General features: G+C 39.1%; 3 protein-coding genes across 7 annotated transcripts; 2 read left to right on the top strand and 1 right to left on the bottom strand.

Annotated features, from left to right (window-relative positions):
• Positions 1–52: 52 nt before the first annotated feature.
• Positions 53–3,277, bottom strand: LOC133743163 (probable apyrase 7). Its single transcript, XM_062170992.1, has 3 exons — positions 3,086–3,277; positions 1,272–2,684; positions 53–752 (listed from the first exon to the last, which is right to left on the bottom strand). Exons 2-3 carry the CDS (start codon positions 2,377–2,379, stop codon positions 232–234), a joined length of 1,629 nt encoding a protein of 542 aa, XP_062026976.1. The 5' UTR covers positions 2,380–2,684; positions 3,086–3,277; the 3' UTR covers positions 53–231.
• A 1,431-nt stretch (positions 3,278–4,708) lies between these two features.
• On the top strand, positions 4,709–13,216 carry LOC133743485 (protein MODIFIER OF SNC1 1). Of its 4 annotated transcripts, none has more exons than XR_009863142.1 (11): positions 4,709–5,007; positions 5,981–6,058; positions 6,338–6,412; positions 6,505–6,549; positions 6,654–7,020; positions 7,551–7,653; positions 8,289–8,366; positions 8,459–9,719; positions 9,798–10,068; positions 10,148–12,842; positions 12,922–13,216. XR_009863142.1 is itself a non-coding variant. In XM_062171439.1 (10 exons), exons 2-10 carry the CDS (start codon positions 6,027–6,029, stop codon positions 12,722–12,724), a joined length of 4,809 nt encoding a protein of 1,602 aa, XP_062027423.1. In that variant the 5' UTR covers positions 4,709–5,007; positions 5,981–6,026; the 3' UTR covers positions 12,725–13,216. The 4 variants fall into 4 exon arrangements, 2 of the variants coding, with proteins under 2 accessions (XP_062027423.1, XP_062027424.1); XR_009863143.1 differs by having other exon boundaries at positions 12,919–13,216; XM_062171439.1 differs by having other exon boundaries at positions 10,148–13,216.
• Positions 13,217–14,082: 866 nt separating this feature from the next.
• Positions 14,083–15,383, top strand: LOC133706757 (uncharacterized). 2 transcript variants are annotated; one of them, XM_062132300.1, is made up of 2 exons: positions 14,083–14,221; positions 14,372–15,383. In XM_062132300.1, exons 1-2 carry the CDS (start codon positions 14,152–14,154, stop codon positions 14,650–14,652), a joined length of 351 nt encoding a protein of 116 aa, XP_061988284.1. In that variant the 5' UTR covers positions 14,083–14,151; the 3' UTR covers positions 14,653–15,383. The 2 variants fall into 2 exon arrangements, with proteins under 2 accessions (XP_061988284.1, XP_061988283.1); XM_062132299.1 differs by having other exon boundaries at positions 14,348–15,383.
• Positions 15,384–22,561: the final 7,178 nt, after the last annotated feature.

Here is a 22,561-nt window from a genome sequence, read left to right as displayed (position 1 = left end):
TCGTGTTATGAAATTTTTTGGCTTCAATGTGACCGTTGCACAGCTCATCATGGAGATATAATTCACAATAATACAAAATGATGTGCGAACATAAAATATGTAATGAACTCTCATCCTGCACTTGATTTTTTTCCACACTCATGAGTCGTGAACGAACTGACTCAAATTTGGACCACATCTTTGATACGATGGTGCACCAACTTCCGGCAATACATATCATAGGCAGAGCTTCTAATCCATCATCTTTTGTCCTCTCACTGACAAAGAAGCTCTATCCGCAACCTTGCTACCTATCATAGGTAGCTTCACTTTACCAAAGTAGACAATGAATAGAAGACACAGAAGCGAAACCAGTACAAAAATCGGTGAGGATACAACCTTCATACAAAAGTTTGAAATGCTAATTTGAGATCTAGTACTTAGCCATAAATATTCTCCCTCTACCAATGCAGCTCCTAATGTCCAACTAACATCCCCAGGACCAAAAATGATCTCTTTGTCACCAAGACACAGAGCATCTTCAATGAGTGATGCCATATAAGGCACCCGGAAACAATATTGCCAAGCATAATATCCGTTTTGTGATAGGTTGGTCCATGATCTAGAGCATAACTGCTGGCCTTTCTCCCAAATCTTTGTCAAGGTGGCTCTTGAACTCAAATTTAATTTGTCATAAACAGCAAAGAAACCAGATAAGGCATGAAAGTGGGCTGTGGGATGAGCAACAGCTGTCAAGTTTATTATATCACTGCCTGTGAACATGAGCAGAGAATTAGAAGAGTGATGGGAATCCTTAAACTCCCTTTAATAAGAAGAAAAGGGGAAAATGTCCAAGGAACAGCATCTAGTGCATGCTAACTTGCCAAGTCATGCACATAGAGGTACAGTGATGCAAACAACAACTGAGACCTGTCTTTCAGTCACTCATGCATTTTGCAATCCATTGGTATAACTAATAGCAAGCGGGGAATTTTACTGATATCATTTATATACAAATAACACACTTGGGATTTCTGTTAATCTATTCATGAGCATGTAAAAATTCTAGAGGTTGATTTTGATGTAGAAGTATTTGCTCTTTCAGAAAATAAAAAAATAAAAACCTTAAATAACTGGGAATTCATAGTATAGTAATAACTGCCTCTCTTTTTCTTTTGGACACGATATAAACTTTTCTAATTAAATTGCATAAGCAAGAGATGTTTCGAAACAAACAAAAGAAACAATGAACTTCTTCAACAGCTCAGTGGGTGAATAAATATAGTACTTACCCCTATCAGAGCACCTTGCTGAGTCGGGTGTGCTTGTACTCATAGCAGCAGCCCTTGCAAGTCTTCTACATTGCTCCCAGTTTTGTTCTCCAACCAGATACACAGAAGACAATCTAGTTTCCTGCACTTTACTGGTCATATTTTCCTGACCGCCAGCATTTGGCTGAAAGCAACCACTGCAGGTATAATTTTGCACAATATCCGAACTAAGACAAGGGTGTCTGATCTCCAATTTACCAACTCTACTTTCTCTGAGTTGTTCCACGTTGCTGAGCATAACAACCGTCCTATCAAATGCTTCATTCAATCCAAATGCTGGTAACGAGTATGCCAAAATATCATGTTCAACAAAACCAAACTTTGATCTCACCAAGTGTGTGTCTTCTCTTGCATCTTCAATTTCCACAACAACCTGCAATGACGAACCTCCCAAGTCAAGAAGTCCCAAAGTGGGCAACCTTGAATGATTCCTAAAGCTACCCATTTTATAGTTTAGAGCCACCCAACCATAATAAGCTTCTTCTTTGCCACTCAACACCCTTATCCAACTCTTTTTATGAAAAAAAGAATGTTGCTTTACAACAGCGTCCACATCATCCAAGACCCGTCTAGCATCTTCCACGGGCAACCTCCTTAATCCAGCAGTAGCTAGAACAAAAATAGGGGTGTCACCATGTCTTTCAACAGGAACCTTATGTTCTGCCCATGTAATTAACGGTTCCAAAGATGCTCTTATTCCTGACAAGTTACCAACAAATTTATCCAAACCAGGTTCAGTTTGCAGGCAGTGATACTTACAACTTTTCAAAAGCTTACCCTCAGTTGAATTGTCGGGATAAGTATACAATAAAATAGGCAATTCCTTATTACTTTCTTCTACCAGCCACTCATACACATTCACTCGGGTCCCCGTGCTCCCACAATCCACAACCACGGTATAATATGGCCCTTTAGATACACTATGGCCTCTCCCAGATTTGAATGCAAAATGGACACCAAGCAATAGGAGCCCTGTAACTAAAACCAGAATAGTTGTTTTCAATGCCTGTTTATGTTGAGTAAATCCCATGCTCGAAAGCTTAAGTTTGGAAGGCGATTTAGGTTCCATCTATCAATTACTGCCAAAATGCATCCCAGATCTATTAACAACTCCTTCACTCTGTCTTCACCTTCAAAGTTCCATCAAAATCCATTTCAAAAGAAAAACTATATCTAGACATAGAAAAACAAATAGTCGCCTTAGACCATCAGCTTTCTACTTGCTTATTGCTAGCAGTACCCCCTACTGTAAGTCAAGTAATAACTCGATTTAGCCAAATTTGTACCGAAATCCAAAACCCCTTTAATCGAATTGGCCTGATTTATATAAAGCTCCCGATCTCAAGTTGATGAAAGAAACTCAAAACAGGCAAGCTGCAAAAATAAAAAAATCATGCTTTCATTTCAGTAAACAACTCCAGATTTATATGACAGACCAAACATACTATTTCCTATAGCGAAACAACAAAGTCAACACTATGTTTGGTTTCAAATCCCAAATACTAGAAAATCAAATTCCAAAACTAGATTCCTATTCCTTGTGATACATTCTTTTATACCCAACAGTGTGACTCTAAACATGCCCAGATGCAATGCCTAACCAAGAACCACTATCAATATATATTACACTTTTCAGAACGAATCGACAAAAGGGTAGGCTTAAAATGGCTATACAGAAGAAATCAACGTGAATTAAAAGGCATAATCTTTGGAACTGATTCCAATAGATGTAAACCATAGAATGAGAGATACGTGAATGACGTAAACAAGCTTACCTGATTTTAGTATGAAATCTGCTTCCAGATTCGGCCTAAAGTTGAGTCAGCCCACAATTCAGAACATGAATCGAAGGAGAAGAAGCTCACGCCTCACACCGTCCAGACTATTTGGAGTTGAACGGGTCAAGTTGCACCCGCCCGTTGGATATTTGGCTACTCCTATTACATGAGTAAGAAGGAAGCAAAATTATATTAATTAAGGATGAAGAGCAAACTTTCATTTTGAGGCCTTTGATTTTGTTGTTGTTTAAAAAAAAAAAATAATAATAATTTGTAAGGGCATCTAATTGTTATTACCATCTCTGACTCAATGAAGTGTTTCCATCTCTCATCCATGATACTCTTGTGTTGCTAAAGCTATGATTCTTTTATTATTTGAATCTCACGTTTAAATTAGGTTTTTATCGTGTCGTTTGGTTGTATAATGCATTTTTTTAATAGTTAAGATAAAGGTAGTTTGGTTTTCCCGTAACATATTTATAAGAGTAAGTAGAATCTGATACTTCTTTCCAAATCTCTAGAAAGAACTAAATATATCTTATAAGTCTAATTTAGTCAACTATGATGGTGATGAATATGGTGGTAACTAGTTATCCATAACAATAGAAGGTAAGAAATAGATGCCACGAAAAAGACGCGACAATCTATTATGCGTGCCCCAACCACCACCGGATCCACATAGTGCATGGGGAGGGCTCAAGCCCGCCCGACAATTTTGAAGAAATTTTTCTTCTTCTATATATAGTATCATCAAAATGTTGTCGTCTTGATGTTGAAGTCCATCCGAAAATAATTAGGGACCAGTTTCCAGTCTCCTCTTACTCCATTCCATCACTCATCAACAATTGAGCCCTCGTTTTCTTCTTCTCTTAGGTTTCTCACTCTCGTTTCTATAGCCTATCAGTCACCGCTTGTTCTCATCCTTCCGTTAACGTCAATATAACACGATACTTCTTACATTTGTACATAGTTGTACCGAAAAAAAAAATTTGGACTTTGCCCAAAAAAAAACACCCCATTTTCGAATCCAAGATCCGCCACTGGCCCCAACAATCAATAATATTGACAACAAGGTACCTTGTTGAACAATCATCACTAGTCGTCCGAAACCTATTACTAAAAAATATTTTTTCGATAAAAGAAGGTAAGAAAATATTGAGATGAGATGTTATTTCAATGTTATACGTGTCATTACACAAAACAAACAAACCTAGTAGAATGATGAGATCATGGGATGAAACTTCTTGACCTCAATACATTGTCAAAATGCTCAAACACTCCAAGTGTGATCCTACCCTTCATGGCTTCATCCAGCACCATACAAAGTGATAGTAGTTTCCTTTTTGGTATGAGGATAAGGACATTACACCAAAGTCCCCACAGACAATGACCCTCTTGCCCATCCCACGTCAAAACCCAGCCTCTTTCTTTCTCCTCAAAATTTATAAAAAAAAAAACACAAATCAACGAGGATTCACAGCCCATTTTGGATTTGGATTTGGATTTATTGTCTAAAATTTCAACCAAACCCTTAAATTCTTTAAATAAAAAAAAAAAAATAATAATAATAATAAAATCAAAAATTTCAAAATTGCTGTATTAATTTATCGAAGGCTGCAACTCGTAAATCCTCGAACTCATTGGAGCTCTCTCTCTCTCTCTTATTTCTCTCTGCCTCCCTATTTTCGTCTTCCCTGATCCGAAACCCATCACACTCGAAATCCATCGATTTCAACTCACAGAGATCTCTCTCTCTCTACCTCAACCTCCTTCGCGAGATCTTCTCAGCCCCCAAAACGATCGGGTTTTCTTCTTCCTCTCTCCGCCTTCGAAAACCTAAATCAAAACTACTCCCCCCCCCCCCCCCCCCCCCTCCTCTAGGGTTTCCACGGGCCCATTGAAACTTAATCTTCCTCCAGGCAAGTATATAGTCGCTTCTGATTTTCGCCGAAAGATTTTTGTTCTTGATTTGTTATATTGGAAGATAAGAATTTGCTACCGTCATTTCTGGCTGAATCGATTCTGAGATGTTCTTGTTCATGCAACGCTTTGGTAGAAATCGTGCCCAGAATTTGTGCTGTAGGATGTCTAGCTTTGGTGTTATATGCATATTGTTATGTATTAGGTTAGAATGGGTTTTTGTTTTTTTTTGTTATTAATGTGTGGATATTGGGCTTTCGAAAGAGCAGCGCAAGAATGCATAGATTTTCAGAAACAAGGGTTCTTCCTTTTGTTTCCGAAAACAGGTCTTTCCATTTAATAGTTTAGCTTTTTTAGAATTCGGAACTGGCTTATGTTTAGTGACTGTAGGTTAGCGATCAATGCTGTAAAAGATGATCAGAATCTGAGTTAGTGTTTATCTATGACATTAAAAGAATAAAGGTGTCTTGCTGTTTTCCTTGCACTTAGTGTAGCTGGAAATAAGATAAGAAAGTTAAGAGGGCGAGGAAAGAGAGTATCACGAGGCCACCTTAGTTTGTGATCCGGGCCTGATCATGCCTCGGGAGAGTTTGGTTGAATGAGGGTGCAGTTGGCAAATAGGGAAGTGTTGCGTATGGTGCCGACCTATAAATTCAATGGAAAAAGGTTTAGGAGATAATTTTCTGTTGGCTATGCTTATGTTATAAGCAGCTAAGAGCATGGATCAAGTTCGGATGATAAGTGCATGAACCTGAAGCAGCTAATAACATTTTGGTTTGTTGTTGTTTCTATTGTGCTGCACTTATGATTTTAGTACAAGGTGGAACATGGATTTTTGAACATTGCTTGTGTTCTTTGTTGCTTATCATGTCATTCAATAACCTTTCTATTTTTATGCTTCATCTGATACCTACTATATTGATTGCAATAAGTTATGCTCATGACGATTTATGTTTTTACTTGTATTTTCAGTTTTTTATCAAAATTGTTTGAATGACCTTGTGGCAACAATTGAAACATGACGTCGAGTATGTTGTCTGGGGATCGGAGGTATGTTTTCAATTGCGACTCCTTATCTTAATCTGGCAGCATTCGCTGTATTTCACTAGAAATTGCAGAATTGCTGGTTTAACTAGACTGAATAGTTTGAAAGTCATTGGGAAAAATTCTTATGTAAGGAATTAATTACCTGTACCTGTGTTAGTTTGAGAGTTATTATGTAAGGAAAAATTCTTTTAGTTCACAGGAAGTAACATGTTCCAAAACCACGTAACCACATACATGTCCCCATCTTTAGGTGGTAATCTATTGCCCTCAATACTGTTTCAGGTGGGCTTCTGCCAGAAGAGGTGCAATGACTGTTTTAGGGAAAGTCCCGAAGCCTATAAATTTACCCAGTCAGAGGTATTTGTTTCATGCTAAATTATCCTTACTTTCTGTACTGTTCCCTTTTTTGTTCCCTAAAATTCATAATTATTTTCTTTTGGTTATTTAAGGTTAGAAAACCATGGTATGGATCCATCTGTGGAAATTGTTCCCAAGTGAGTTATTTCTCTCTTGCTTTGTCAGCATATAAAATTTCAATGCCACTAGTTCATTACTGGAAAATGATCTCTCTTGTTTATTTTGAATTGTATACTTGTAGGGGCACTCTCAGTTGGGGCAGTAGATCATCATCTGCATCAAATGCATGGGGCACCTCATCACTTTCTCCAAATACTGATGGTGGCACCACTTCACCAAGCTATCTCAGTGGCCACATTTCTTCAGGAAGTGGCACTCGACCATCAACTGCTGGTAGTGATAAATCTCATGAACCTGCTGCTAGCGCATGGGGTCCAAACTCTAGGCCATCATCGGCCTCTGGGGTATTGACATCAAATCAGACGTCAGTGGCATCATTGCGTCCTCGCAGTGCAGAACCAAGGCCTGGTAGTTCACAGTTGTCAAGATTTGCTGAACACTCTGAACATCCAGTGGCATGGAATGCTCCCGGGACTGCAGAAAAATTGGTATCTCCTTCCATATTATTTCAGAGTACCAATTTTATTCAATTGATCTTCTATCCATATTATGAAAATCTGTATGAACACAGTATGCTTTGGCATTTTACGTGGCACTTTTTTTTGTTACAAAGTTTATGTGGCACTTTGTCTAGACCATTATGTGGCATGTCCTTGTTTCTTTCTTCTCAAACAAAAAAGAAAAAAGAGGAAAAAAAAACGGCTACATTAAATATATATTCTTGCAAAATTCGTTAATTTTACACCTAGCTTAAATCATAGGCGGTTAGGGTTCTAGATATATAATTGCGTAGTTGGTGTTAAGTGCAGCTTTAAGAGGAGGAAGTTTTTATTGTTAGGGAGTTGAACTGAGGTGGCATATAGAAAATGGTTGGGATTGAGGTTTATCCCTGTATGCTGATCTGATCCCAGCAAAAAACATTTGTAGTTGAACGCCGCATCTGCCATGTTTACTCTCTTGCAGTCTGTGCAGTACATATATGAGTGTTCTGACATTGCTAACCCGCTGTTACGTGCAGGGAGTGACGTCATCAAAGAATGAAGGGTTTTCTCTCACTTCTGGAGACTTTCCAACTCTTGGTTCAGAAAAGGATAATTCTGGAAAGAATGCTGAGTCTAGAGGTATTATGCTTATATCTATTAACTTTACAATTTGATCTTGGAAGACACTATTACTACTACAAAAGCTGTTTAGAAACTCATGTGGTGGTTGAGATGGCAAGCCACACATATTACACTATCTCTACGACCATGTTTTTGGCAGTCAGTAGGTTTTCACCAATTGATGTGATACTGCCGTGTCATTTTTGTAAGAAACAGTTCTTGAGATTTTTACCCGTAGCCACTCTTTGAAATCAGTACACTTCTGTTTTCTTATCATTTTTCCAAATGTGGTGAAGCACATGTGTAATGGCTGCTATTGTTTGTTGTTTCAACTGCTATGCATTGCCTGGTACTCCTGTACCTTGCATGTATGGCTTAATTGTGTTGGGAGCTAAATGTTAGTTGCGATAATCCTTTATGTTATACTGCATTATTAAGTGAGAGGTTTGAGTTGTTAGGGGTAGGGAAGAAAGCCAAGGTGTTTTTAATTGGAGGAAAGCTGTGGTCTAGCTTTCTGCTACAGTTAATTATGTCTTTTCTTTTCTATGATTTTTTATTCTTTGTCTATGCTGTTTAGGCTTGTGTGTTTTGGTTGTTTAGACAGTTTAGTATTTTTTTTTTTTACTGATTGCTTGGTTAATCATTTATGATAGATCACAGTTCTTACTCTCGCCCTGGCTCATCTTCTGGTGGTGGGGTGGCAAAAGAGACAACTGGGACTTCCGTAGTTGGTTTGTGTACATGTTCTTGATTCCTGTGTGATTAAATGTCATAGTTTTTCGGAATCTTTGGCATATCATTTGTGCTTGTTTTTCTTATTCAGGTGATATCTCTGTAAATGCAAGTGTGAAGAGTGGAACTGGTAATTCATGGAAAAGAGAGAATCCCTCATACAATGAAGATGGAGGTAGACCTGGTATGGAGAAGTGGCAGGGAAATCCCCAGCCTTACCCTGGTGCTAGTGTCCCGCCCCAACATTATGATGCATGGCATGGTGGTCCTGTTCACCCGCAAGGTGGTCCAGTACCTCACCCCCAAGGTGGTGTTTGGTTTAGAGGTCCTCCAGGGGGTCCTCCTTTTGGGGCCCAGGTCCCTCCTGGTGGCTTCCCAATGGAACCATTTCCATATTATCCTCCACAAATTCCAGCTGCTGCTCTTGCCAACCCACAGCCTGTTCCTCCAAATGGAGCAGGACCAAGGGGACACCATCCTAAAAATGGAGAGATGTACAGACCTCATATGCCAGAGGCGTATATCCGCCCCGGTATGCCAATTAGACCTGGATTTTACCCTGGTCCTATGGCCTTTGAGGGATATTATGGTTCACCAATGGGATATTGCAATTCAAATGAACGAGATGTCCCATTTGTGGGAATGCCAGCTGGTCCTCCTGTCTATAACAGGTACCCTAGCCAAAGTGCTCCTGAGCCTGGCAGACCTAGTGGATATGGTCCCACCAGCCAAACAGGGTTACCGGAGAAAATAGAATCTGGTCATCCACATGATACACGTGGACCATACAAAGTTCTTCTGAAGCAGCATGATGGTTGCGATAGAAGAAATGAAGAACAGAGAAGTGAGGTTGCTGTAACAACCAATGCGTCATGTCTTGAGGGTGAGGACCAACCAAAAGCATTGTCATTGGAGAATGACTGGAGATCAGATCGCAGAAAGGAGGGAGAGAGGGATCGAAGGAGTGAAAGACCTGCTTCGCAGAATTCTGACCGAGGAGCTTCTTCTGCTCGTGTCAAAGTCAAGTCCCCTGAAAGTTTGGGTAATATGAGGGCAGCTGATGCCATTCCAGTGAAGAAATTGGAAACTGAAGCCTGTGGCACACAAGATATTGCACAAACACTCTCTGCAAAAGACCCCAGTCTGATTCAGAAAATAGAGGGATTAAATGCCAAAGCACGAGTTTCTGATGGACGAGGTGATACTGCATCTGTTTCCATTAGGGAGGAGCAAAGGAAGACATTCCAAGTCAACCCTAAATCTAACAGTTCAGTAAATGAACCTGGTAGTGGCTCGGCCACTGAAATCATAAATTCCTCTCATGAAGTCAGCAGTGGAATTTCTGTCTCCAGGTTGGTTGGTAACTTGTAGGTTTTAACAATGTATCTGGTATATCAAATGATGGAATATATTGATTTACTGATCTACAGGCGACCTGCTCATGGCATGCATGGTAAATCAGATAATCGTGGTAGAGGAAGGTTTAATAACCAAGAAGGCGACGGCTGGGGGAAGAAATCCTTGGTCTCTGAACCAACATCTGTGGTGTCAACTGCAAATTCAAAAGTTCCTTCTAATGATCATGTGCATGACCACCTTGCGTCCATGGAAGCTACTGAAAAGTCTGGATCTTATCCACAAGGCAGACGTGAAGACGACTCATTGACACCAATGTTTGATCCAAATGATTCTGAGGCACAGGTAATATACATATTGTTTCTATGGTTGCTTGTAATGCATCAGAAGCTTGAGACTTGCATTTATTTCCCCTCCTTATCAGCGTGCTAAGATGAAGGAGCTAGCCAAGCAACGTACCAGACAGCTTCAAGAGGAAGAGGAGGAGCGGACAAGAAGGCAGATGGCCAAGGCTCGAGCAAAATTAGAAGAGTTGAACAGACGTACTCAAGTGGTGGACGGTTCAAATCAAAAGTTTGAAACCAGACAGCTTCAGGAGGAAGAGGAGGAGCAGACAAGAAGGCAGATGGCCAAGGCTCGAGCAAAATTAGAAGAGTTGAACAGACGTACTCAAGTGGTGGACGGTTCAAATCAAAAGTTTGAAAATTCCTCCAGTGGTGACATCCAGAGTAAACAAGAAGAATCTCAAACTTCTGGTGAACCATTAGTGGCCGGTAGGAAATATGATCCACAAGTCCCAGCTTTCGGTTCTAACCTTAACGCTGTTGAACAGATTAATGAGTGCACCAGTGTTGAAGCTGAAGAATCAACTGTTCCATCAATTGAGCTACCTTCAGAGAGGCCAAAGAGTGCCTACAAGGAGCCCATTTTCATGCATGATCAACCTGTGCCTTTGCAGCAGCAGGTTACTATTCCTAATACTGCTCATCACAACACTGCTCCCCAGGCTCATGATAGCTGTATCTCAAGGCAGAAGCAGGCACCTAAACAAAAGCAGAACACTCGGTTGGAAAAGAAGTCTATTGGGAAGAATACTTCCACTAGTATGACTGACACACCAAATAGTCAGACAGATACAGTGGTTAATGTGTCCTCATCTGGTGGAGTTGGAGCTACTTCAACCGCATTGAGTACTGAGTCAAGCCTGACTGCAAATTCTAGTGCTATACTTGAGTCATCTTCTCATCCGAGAAAGAAAAATTACAGAAGTGGCAAGAACAAGCAGAGAGTAGAGAATGCATCATCTGTGGCTGCTATATCATCATCTATATCAAATGATACAAATCATGCAAACACCACTATAGAAACTGGAAAACCAAATGCACCTAATGTGGATTTAGATCCTAGCTCAGTTCAGTCAGAGACCTTTTCTAGGGATGCATATCAGTCGATGGAACAGCACTTGTCTCTACCAAACGAAGAATCTCAAGGTAGATTAAGTGGCCAGTGGAAACCTCAGCATTCTCGCCGGATGCCTAGGAATTCACAAGCAATCAGGCACTCGGAAAAATTTCAAAGCAGCGATGCTGTTATGTGGGCACCAGTGCGGTCACAGAACAAAACTGATGTAACTGATGATGCCATCCCCAAAACTGAAGCTGAGGCTGTCAGTGCTGTAAAGAGCGACCATCAAGTGCAAAATAATTCAAGAAATAAGAGGGCGGAAATGGAGAGATATGTTCCAAAGCCTGTAGCTAAAGAGATGGCACATCAAGGAAGTACTCAACAAGCAATGGTTTCTGTAGTGCATCAGACTGCAATAAATGAGAACATTAGGGGAGCAGATTCTGGTCCTCCTCAAGGTGTCGAAAATTCTCAACCTAGTGCTGCAGTGGGAAAATCAGGTTTTGCCATAGAATCCAGGAATGGGAGTAGCAGGCAAAATAAGCAGGTAAAAGCACATGGGTCGTGGCGACAACGGGGATCAACAGAACCAACCAACACACAAGGTTTCCATGAGGAACCATCATATACTTCAAATGTTGGTCAGAGTGATATTGGCTCAGTGACAGAGCAACCAAAGAATTCTGATGATTGGAATGATGGATGGAACATGCCCGATGAACCCAACACTGTTGTACCAGTCTCTGCATCTATTGCTGTAAAAGAACAGGGAATACCCGGAAGACGAAAGCAGCATCTGTTTAATGGACAAAAAACTGTGGCAAATAATCATGATCATGAGCAAAAGAAAAACTATAGGGGGGATGCTGACAGAATCTACACCAAATCTTCAGCCTCTGAAATCAGTCAAACAGAGTTACCTTCTGCTTCTAAAGAGAATCAAGCTGTTGGGGAACGTGCAATACCTCATTGGCAGCCCAAATCTCAGGCATTTGCAGCCAATAATCATCGAGGAAACAGGGCTAATGGTCCCCAAGGTGCAGACCCACTCTCACCAGCAACTGACAAAGATACTACTGAACATCTGGCTCAGCATCGACATGATCAATACAAGTCTGAAAGAAACAATGCAGGGGAAGGACAGAACAGGAGGGAGAGGAAAACAACACACAGGGGACGTCCCAGCTCCCCTAGTCATGGTCCTGTCAGCCCAGTCGAACTGGCTCCTCCTAGTATGGATGCTAGACAAGAGCATCAGTTTCAAATGGGGTTTCGAAGGAATGGAAACCAAAACAACCGTTTCAGCAGAGGGCAAGAGTCTCGCGGGGATTGGAATTACTCGGGGCATGATGGTAGGCAGCAAAAACCCCCTGCAAATCGGGACAGGCAGAGGCACAGTTCCCATTTGGAGTACCAGCCAGTTGGGCCATACAACAGCAGTGACAAATTTAACAATTCCGAGGGACCTAGAGAAGGTGCTCAGAATTCAGGTGGTGGAAGGGTCAAGGAAAGAGGCCAGGGTCATTCGAGACGTGGTGGAGGGAACTTCCATGGGCGGCAAAGTGGCACTATTCGAGTAGTGCAGGATATGGAGTAGTGGCTAAAAAATTAAAGACTAAAGATGAGGTTGTCATTGATGAAACCGCTCTTTCCCACTCTTGCATCATGAGCAGTGGCAGTAGCAGTAGCAGTGGCTTGATCATAACTGTTTCCAGGTATTGTAGTAATAGAGATGTGATTGCAACTGTTTATATTTGTTGAGCAGACAAATAAAGACTTGTTTGCACTCAGCAGGGCTCATGGCGAAGTTGATGGTGTTGAATTAGTTAGCGTCTTGGAGGTAGTCAGATTGGCGCATTTCCTTTTCGATTGAAATGAATCTGATGTGAAACATTGTGATTTGGTCATCCTCTGTTTCCTGTGGAACTCTTTATCATTTTATTTGTTTCTATTAGCCTCGTATTTACTTGTAGTGACTCATAATTCCTTTGCTTCTAATATGGAGCAGCAAGGAAATGAAATTAGAGGAAGTCTGGTTCTTTACCTATTCCCTAGTCTCATTACCCGACTGACTGCTGTTCTTGTGCCCCTGTACCTTTGTTAATCAGTAGAATGTAAAGTTTAATTCTTGAGTTACCGGAAAAATTGCTCAGGTGTACTGGACTACTGGCAGCAAAAGAAAGTTAATGCATAAAATGTACATGTGTCGGTATACGGATCCCGGATCCTGTTTCCTGTTTCATTTGACGCCAGATTCTCTTTTTCTTTGGATCTAAATAGGGTTTGAATAACAAATAGGGTCATTTAAACAAATTCTCTTTTTCCTCAAAACCTCAAACAAAACTCAAACTATTCATCAAACAAACTAACCAGCAGGGCCTATTAAAACAAACTAATTATCCAATAAAAATCACAAGCCCAAACTCTTAAGTTCCTGATTTTCAAGGGTTGACAATTCTCACACGACTCGACACCACAACTCGAAATCCGCACGAAATAAAACGAGTTGAACCTGCACAATTAAAAAGCAGGTTGGCCGTGGTTCAATCCGCCATGACCCTATTTAATAAACGAGTTGGCCGCGGGTTAATCCACCACCAGCACATACCCGTTAATTATGAATTATGTTATATTTCTTCTTAAAATTTTGGATGTTGGGAATAGATCCTAGAATTAGACAACTTGAAATATTTTCCTTTATCATTATTGAATTTAATTAATCATAAATTATAAATAATTATTTATATTATTCGTAGTGTAGAGATTTTAGTGCATTTAGTCAATTTATGTATTTTTTTTTTAGTTAAATGGGTCATTTTGTGGGTTGAACGGGTAACCCGTTTAATAAATAAGTTGAGTTTAGGTTTAAATTTTCTACACAATTATTAAATGAATTTGATTTGAACTTATCTCATATAACACGATAAATGTCTTAACCTTATATGAAATCGACATGACAATGCTAATACTCTTGATCTTCCTCGCCCCACCGCCACTTCCATCACTTTACTAATTTTCAGCCGCATGAAGTACCGATCGACATCCCCACCGCCACTCCCACCGGCGAAACGTTTCCGTGAGATCTCGGTACGAGGTATGTTTTTGATTTCTGATTTAGGCTTTGTGAGGAATTTGTTTTTTTTTTTTTTTCTCTCGTCATCATCGATCATCATCATCATCATGACCTTTCATTCGAGTTTAATTATAGAATCACAAACAGGTAGTAACACTGGTTTCTCTTCAGAACCACTTATCGAATGTGGTTCTCTTAGCAAGGCAGAAGGACCAGAGGCAGATCCAAAGGCTGCTGGTTACTATTGGTTTAAACTCAAGCTTGGAGAACCTCTTACCTCTAAAGAAGAGGCAAAGGCTGCTGATTACTGTTTGGAGGACCTCCTCGATGAAGGTCTCGAATTTTGTACGATTTGTGGTCAGGAGGACCACTGGGTTTACTGTTGTGAGAAATACTATGAGGAATATAAATGTCCATACGGGACTAAATTCATTCCGGCCGCCAGGCATTAACCAATAACCAACATGACAAGATGCCTTCTGATGTCTGGACTGACTCAGATCAAGAGTATTTGGAACTTTTGTGCATCCACGATTATGTCCCAGAGGGCTTTGAGTACCTGAGTACAGTCAGTGAAATAAAAAACATACATAGAATTATGATTCAGCAGCACTCACTATCCAATGTATAACTGCCAGGATCAAGTTCTTTAACCAATTATCATATGGTCCTTGGTCATTGTTAATTACATTTGGGGTGTACGTACAACTGATAATTTAACCGGAATGTATAAGTTTTGGACTTTGTTGTAAGTACTATCCTTGTGATTAATCCAAGTATTTCAAGTTGGTATCTTCGGGGTTTCTACTTGAACAGATTAAGCTATGGTTGAATTTGATTGTTTGTAGGAGAATGGTTGATAAATCTTATTACCTGTAGAATAAAAAAGTAGAATGGCATTTTTTTAAATGAGCAATAATAAACTAGTGCAAAATTTATAGGCAACATAGAGTAAAAGAATATTTACTCTTTGTTGATGGGATCATAGATGTTACTGCATCTGCAGCTTGGTATTTGGTAATATATATATATGTTTCATCAAAGATTCATTTTTACTGATTTTATGACTTGATATTGTTATCTTCCTCATTATTGAATGTCACGTCTGATAGACTCATAATTTCATACATTTTTATACCCTTAAATATCGGATGAACTAGTTCTTGTCATTTTTGAGTCTTTTACTTTGTGTTTGTGTTTTGTAGGTTAAATTGGAGAAAAGAAAGATTTGAAGCTTAGAGTCACGCAGGATTGAAAGGATGCTGGCCATCCTCATTTTCTAGAATTGTCTCTATTTTACGTCAACTTCAAGTATTAAACTGTACCTTCTCACAAGGAACTAGCAGGCGAGCCTTACACCATTGGAAAGATACGAATGTTAGCTTTCTGTGGAATTTTACAGAAGTGGATTCGCATTCTTCTGGAGGAAGTTATGATGATTTAAGTGAACCTAGTTCAGGAAGGCAGATTCTGACGGATTTTGCATATCTTTTCAGAATCTGATTTGTGAAGCCCAAGTCCATTGCTCTTTGCACTTTGACGGGATAAGACTGAACATGTCTGGCATGTTTGGAGTAATTCCTTGCGTTGACTATAGTAGCCTTGCGTTTTCTTTAGAGAGAAGGAATCTATTCCAAGTTGGACTAGAAGACCTAAGAAGCCCAAAGTCAAGTAGGGTTTGGAAAGAGAGATACAGGGCAGAAAACCTAGCACGCCTAGAGACACAAGAGGCAGCATATTCTGCAGAGAACAATGAGAAGAGAAGCTCTCACCATCGCTGGACCCGAGTTCCTCAATTCTTCCATTGTCTGTTTCATGTTTTCTTTGATTCTAGACATGTTTTTCATAGTCATGGATTGCTAAATTTCTAAGCTAGGGCTGAGATGAAGCCCCTAGTATGACTATTCTATTTGTTTAGTTGATTTGTGATTGAATTTCTGATTTCTATGTTAAACTCTTAGGGGGGTGTATTGTCTATGGAATTAGTGGAACTTTTAAAGAAATCTATGAAATTTAAAAGTCTGGGTGTATTCAATATAGACTTTTAACAGTCCATGAAAGTCTTAAGGTATTCAATTAAGATTTTTAAAGACTTCATGAATTCCACCAAAATCTAGGGGTATTCAATTAGGACTTTTAAAAATGAATAAAAGTACAGATGTATTCAAAATATCATTCATACTTATGAAATTAGAAAATCATAGACTTTGTAGTGTTAACTATACATACCAAACTCCAATAATTTTCCAGCCTCCAGACCAAAGATTTCAAAAAGTCTATCAAAGTTTCCTCTTCAAAAAAAAAAAAAAATGTCTATCAAAATTCTTCTCTCTACGCAAGAAGAAGTTTGTCTTTCATCATCTCTCTTTCTTAATTTTTTGTCTTTTCTCTAATCTTTTATGATATCAACCTTTTTTTATACTCAACATGTTCATTGTAGTTGTTGAACGTGATTTTTTTTTTTTCTTCAATTGTGATACTTCGAACCCTAATACTCTAATAGCAATAAAAATGATTTATGAAACCCTAAAACTCAAATATTGTGGTCTAACCCTAAGACCTTGAACCATACTAAATTTTATCTTATTAATTAATTATTCTCATTAATTTGAATTTATATTATGGTTCAAAAAAAGGTTGAACAATTGAATTTCAATTGATTGATTATAGATCAAGACATTGACCAATATTGCTACAATATATGTTAATCGGCAAAAACAAAATTGATGAGAATAATTAACCATAAACATCAAGTGATCTATATTGTATATTTATGTTGTTTGGGAGATTAGGAATGAGAACAAACTCGCTAGACAGACTAACAATCATTTATTTGAGTCAATTTCTATTAGAAGATACTGGAGCATTGAAGAGACAGCAAGTTATTATTTTGTTTTGTGTTTGGGCTGCATTTGTTTTATTTATTTTTTGTTTTTTGTTTTTGTTTTTTTTTATATTTTGTACATCCTAGGAAATCTGTAGAAGTCATTCATAATAAAGTATATGTTCAAGTAAATCCAGAATATGTGTCTGGCCCAAACTAGAGGTTACTTGCTCTAGTTGAAATATGGTTTATATTAGAGATATTCTCGGAGAATCTTAGGAGATATCTAATCAATGTACGATTATGTTTCCATGTACAACTCTATCTCTATGTTTGTAATCCTCTATATAAAGAGGCCCCTATTATAAATGAAAGTACGACTCTATTCTCTCCCAATTTCAGTTTTCCTAAAACACGTTATCAGCACGAAGCCCTAACCCTGAAACAAATAGCCAAACCCTGATTCAAGAAGCTAAAAACCTTGAATCCGAATACAAAACCGTGAAGCCTTTTCTGCCTCCACCTCAAACCTTAAAGAACTCGATTCCAGCCGGCCACTGGAAGCTCCATACAACTCGCAACAAATATTCCACTGGTTCACCATCTTCCGGACCTCCAATTTCCACCAAATTTTGGTACTAGAAGCCTCTTCATCTGAAGTTTCAGGAACCGGAATAAAAAGTCAAAAAACCGGCCTAAAACTTGCTGAACCGGCCGCCTCATCGTCCGGCAGAAAAACCGGCAGAAAAGAAAAGAAGAAGGAGCCCAGCCCAAAGAAGAAAAGCCCAGAAGCCCACTGACTTGACCCGGCCCACTGACACACCTAACCCACCGCCACGTCATCTTCCACGTCAGCACAGCCACATCAGCCTGCCACGTCAGCGACAGCGCCACCTCATCCTGACACGTCAGCCTCCGGTCAACCCTCTGGTCACTGCCGGTCACCGCCGGTCAACCCTCTGGTCAACGCCGGTCAACCACTTTCCGATGACTTTTTCCGGCCACTTTCCTGCAATTTTCCGGCGACTTTTTCCGGCCAAATTTCCCGGCGATCTATTTAGAGGTATTTTTTCTAAAAGTTCCCGTTTTTAAATTCAATTTCTCTTCTTTTATCGGGGACTTGCAACATCCCTTCTTCTACCCCCCTTTCTTCATCATAGGGGAGACCTAATTTAGCCGAACTGTGGAGGTTCGCACTCACTCCAAGCTTGGAGCTTGTTGAGTTTGTAGAGAATTTATGATCGACCACTTACGTCATTGTTTCGATCTAATCCAATACCTCTTGGAATTGAATTTCTTGGAAGCAATTACGCTCAGAAATTCCTAATTTCTTAGAAGCGACTACGCTCAGAAATTTTATATGTTTTCGTGGTAGCTTTTTTCGCTCCGAAACTAACCTTTTTTCTTGTTCTCTTTCAGGATGAGTAACCTGAACAATATGGACTTTGCTCCATTGGGAACAACTGGCTCTGAATATCACAGGTGGGTTCGTGATGTCCGCCAGCATCTCAAGGCCGATGGAATCCTGGATACGATTCTCGAGCCTAGCCAGGACGTGCTAACTGTTGAGCAAACTCAAGCTTTGGAAGCAAATAGAGCAGCCTTAGAGGCAAATAAGGCGAAAGCCATCATCCTAATGACTCGTCATATGGATTATTCGCTCCAGTACGAGTGTATGAATGAAGAAGACCCCAGAAGGCTGTGGGTCTCACTCGAAGAAAGATTTGGCAACGTCCGCGACTCCCTGCTTCCTGATCTAGGAGTGAGATGGCATAGCCTCCGCTCATGTGTTTTCAAGACAATTCTTGACTACAACTCGGAAGCACTTCGCATTAAATCCTTAATGGAATCCTGTGGTAAAGAGATCACAGATGCGATGTTGATTGAGAAGACTCTCTCTACCTTCCCCGTCTCTGCATTGATGGTTGCTAAGAACTATCGAATCGATGTTACTGCAGGACAGATCACAAGGTTTCATGAGCTCATTGGAGCTATGAATGTGGCTGAAAAGCATGACAACATCCTTGTGAAGAACTATAATTCGAGATTCGTGGAAATAAAGCATATCTTTGCTCTATTCTACAATTGATTCGTGCACTTGCGAGTACTAAATTAAAATTGACAACAACGTCCCTACATGCAGTACTGATTTTTTGAGTTTTGTCATCATCATAAACCAGTTAGCGCCGGAATCCAACCCGATTGTGCGGTAAGGACTAGTGGTGAGTATGACCACCAGACGATGGAGTCTGCAAGTGAAGAACAAGATCCAACCAAAACGTGCGGTACGAAAGATTAGTGGTGAGAATGACCACGGGACGATGAAGTTTGCAATGAAGGACAAGAACAAGGATATATGTGGAATGAAGATGGAATGGAAGAATAATCTTATAGGGCGCTGAGAAGAGAGCTCTCCCGTGGAAGGACTATTTTTTTGTTTTTGTTTTTTTTATTATGACTATAGCTTTTTTTTTTTTTTTTTTGAGAGAGAGAGAATTACAACCTTAAAGAAAAATTTTATTAACACATTCCTAAATTCTTAATACGCATATCTCAGATTTTTTTTTTTTTTGCCAAATTTTGTTAATTTACCCTATAGTTTGTAGTTTTGTACTAGTCTCCACCCATCTATGTTCTCTCTCCCTCCAAAGCCATCTCTTAGTTCTTGTTGTACCACACCCAACACTACACATCACCTAGATCACTCATATATTAATTAGTAGATTGATATATGCAATTATCAGTCATCATAGTCCAAGAGAAAAGATGAGTAGTGTTTCAAACTTTACAGAATGGTTATTATTTTACTTTTCTTTTATGGTATGATGTGCATAATGGTTATCCGTGGTGTAAATAATGGTCTGATGTGCAGAATGGTTTCTTCCAAACCAATCCAAATTCATCACTACTAAGAGCTTGTCCTTCGTGTAGAATGGTTATTATTATTATTATTATGAAGAAAAGAGAAAACTACTTAAAGGACCAAGTTTAAGCAGTGGTAAATTTGGATTGGTTTGGGAGACACATAAGCATTTTAATAATTTAGTTGCCTTTAGACATCTTGTCGTCGGGCAGGCAATTTACAAAAATATGAAAAATATGAGATGTGTATCAAGTTGAATTTAAGGTCTAGAAAACAACTATTAATTTCCACATAGCCGACGTAGGAGAACTATTCTATAAGGTTGTAAGTTCCCCTTCTGAGTTGTTACATATTGGGTTTTTTTCTTTTGTCAAGCGTTTCATTATGGTTTTGCTATGCTATCTTCTACTCACTTCTTTTGTTAGTTTTAAGACTGGAACAAGGAGATTAAAATCTGGTGGCACAAGATGCTTCATTCTGGCTCTGTTCAGTGTTGTTTGACGGCAAATAACCGCTCAATTTGTTTGGCATATTGACACGAATCTTCCATTGCTAATTTTTTCTTCTTCTTTATTTTAAAAACGGGATCTAAAACCTAATAGCACTCGGAGATTCAGCCTCACGCTTATGTCATTAAAACGTCAGGATGCCTATGTTATTCACGAAAGTAATAATTTTTTTTTAAGGGTTAATGCTCATACACCCCAAATCTCTGAGAATACTTCTCATACACCCCAGTGTCTTATTTTTATTCCTCTTTACACAACTCTTTCTCTTTTCCATTCCTATCAACCCATCTTATCAACTTTCTTATCTGTAGTACCCTTCCTTGAAATCCTTGTCAGTTGGTTTTCCTTTGCATATCTGTTGTCTATTGTTCTGTTGAAACGTGGTGGGCCCATATGAATTATATTTGTTTAAATAAGATACGGCTGTTGCATTCATCCTCTATTCAAAGGTAAACAGTACACTTTACTATTCAAGATTTCAATAGTAGACAGACTTGAGTTAAATGCTATCTGTAGAAATACTAGCAAAGAATTGCAAAAAGAAAGAGAAAAATTGAGAAAGTTAAAAGAATATAGAGAAAGTCTTAGTAGAGAAACTCCCAACTATTGGGATATTATCTATAGGCTTCAAACCAGAATTTATAAAATAGAAGAAGATATTGATAATCTCTTATATATTCTGGAAGATGAACAAAAACCCCTAGATTACCTGAGCATTGGTTAGATCCGCAAATCACTGGTATCAGAGCTTATAAAATAGCTCAGCAGGGGAATCCCCGATGGGGACAATGTCTGATTTAATAATAGAGAGACTGAATTCTCTATTAAAATCTTCTGATGAAAAATATCAGATCCTGCAGAAAGAAATAGCTAGATGTCAAGATCATCTAGAACAAATTCATGTTATAATCCACCAGTTAGAAAAACTGGAAAACAAACTGGATTATATCAAAGGTCTTCCAAAAACGGAAGAAGAAAAGCTAACAAGTGTTAGTAGAAAAATCAATGAACAGCAAAAAACGCTGGACTCTATGAAAACTATACTGAAGGACAAGAAAGTGCCTACAGTAAAAAAGAAAGCTAATGGATTCAAACCATTAGAAAGACCAGAGAATCCTGTTCCAAACTTGATTTTCCTGGATCCTTCAACTAGTTCTACTAGTATTCGGTATGAAAAGCCGAAAGAAACTCGAGATGTTAACATGATGAGCATCTTCGGGAAAAAGAAAGGAGTACAACTCCTAAATTCTGAAGAATTTGAATACAATGAAATCGAGCATGAGGTAAAAAACGCCTCAATTCCAAAGCTAGATTTCAAGCAAATATACAAAAGGGGAACATTTGACCTGATGGACAGCCATCATTTCAAATTACTGGAATTTACAACCCCCTCTACTACAGGAGAAACCGATCTTCTACTGATCACTCCTGCTGAAGTTGCCAGAGCAAAAGCAAAAAATTATCAATTTATGCACATTGGAGCAGTCCAAGTAGGCATAAAACTTCTTGCTCGAGAAGGCATAAACTGTTCAGTTCTATGTGTCTTACAAGACAATAGACTGGAAGATTTTCAAGCTAGTCTTTTGGGAACCCTTGAAGCATCTCTGTGCAACCAAGTAGCATATTTCAACTGCTTCCCCAACTTCTCTACCAGCTTGAAAGATGCAGCTCACTGTCTCCGACTGAGAGTCAAGACAGACGACATATCTATGAAAAATGATATGCAAGAATTGGCAATAATATACAGAATATACTATAAACTGATGAGTACCACAGTAGAGCCAAAGACAAGGATATCAAACATCCCTGGTCTTACTACTGGATTCCTCACCAGTCAGAAGAACCATTCACAACAGATCCACAAGGTTACTTGGAATGAAGTAACGTTTCCTATTGAATGGAAATTATCTGGTCCGAAGCTACCAGCAGAAAGTGCAAAAGCTAAAATTTATGAAAGCAGAAAGACTGGAGAAATCAGTCTAAATTTTGACAATCACAGAAAAAGTGATGTCTGTCCTGAGAATATCAGGATAAACAAAATCTTCTCAGAAGAAGCTATAGCACTAGAGAAGCTAGTACTAGTGGCACAAAACCCACTATTGAAGAGCCAATTACTGAAGAAGACCTAGAAATTGATCTAAACAGACCAGTTAATATGCTTGGAG

The sequence above is a fragment of the Rosa rugosa genome, chromosome 4, assembly GCF_958449725.1.
Source record: "Rosa rugosa chromosome 4, drRosRugo1.1, whole genome shotgun sequence".
NCBI classification, from domain to species: Eukaryota; Viridiplantae; Streptophyta; class Magnoliopsida; order Rosales; family Rosaceae; genus Rosa; species Rosa rugosa.
This window is presented reverse-complemented; position numbering and strand designations above follow the sequence as displayed.

What these genes read in the sequence shown, in the direction of transcription:
- LOC133743485 (XM_062171439.1), top strand. Translation starts at nt 6,027, where the DNA reads ATGACGTCGAGTATGTTGTCTGGGGATCGGAG. An exon ending in TCTGTGGAAATTGTTCCCAA is followed by an intron (nt 6,550 to 6,653) that starts GTGAGTTATTTC and finishes GTATACTTGTAG; the next exon opens with GGGCACTCTCAGTTGGGGCA. An exon ending in AACTGGGACTTCCGTAGTTG is followed by an intron (nt 8,367 to 8,458) that starts GTTTGTGTACAT and finishes TTTCTTATTCAG; the next exon opens with GTGATATCTCTGTAAATGCA.
- LOC133743163 (XM_062170992.1), bottom strand. Translation starts at nt 2,379, where the DNA reads ATGGAACCTAAATCGCCTTCCAAACTTAAGCTTTCGAGCATGGGATTT. An exon ending in AGCAAGGTGCTCTGATAGGG is followed by an intron (nt 753 to 1,271) that starts GTAAGTACTATA and finishes TCATGTTCACAG; the next exon opens with GCAGTGATATAATAAACTTG.
- LOC133706757 (XM_062132299.1), top strand. Translation starts at nt 14,152, where the DNA reads ATGAAGTACCGATCGACATCCCCACCGCCACTCCCACCGGCGAAACGT. An exon ending in CCGTGAGATCTCGGTACGAG is followed by an intron (nt 14,222 to 14,347) that starts GTATGTTTTTGA and finishes AATCACAAACAG; the next exon opens with GTAGTAACACTGGTTTCTCT.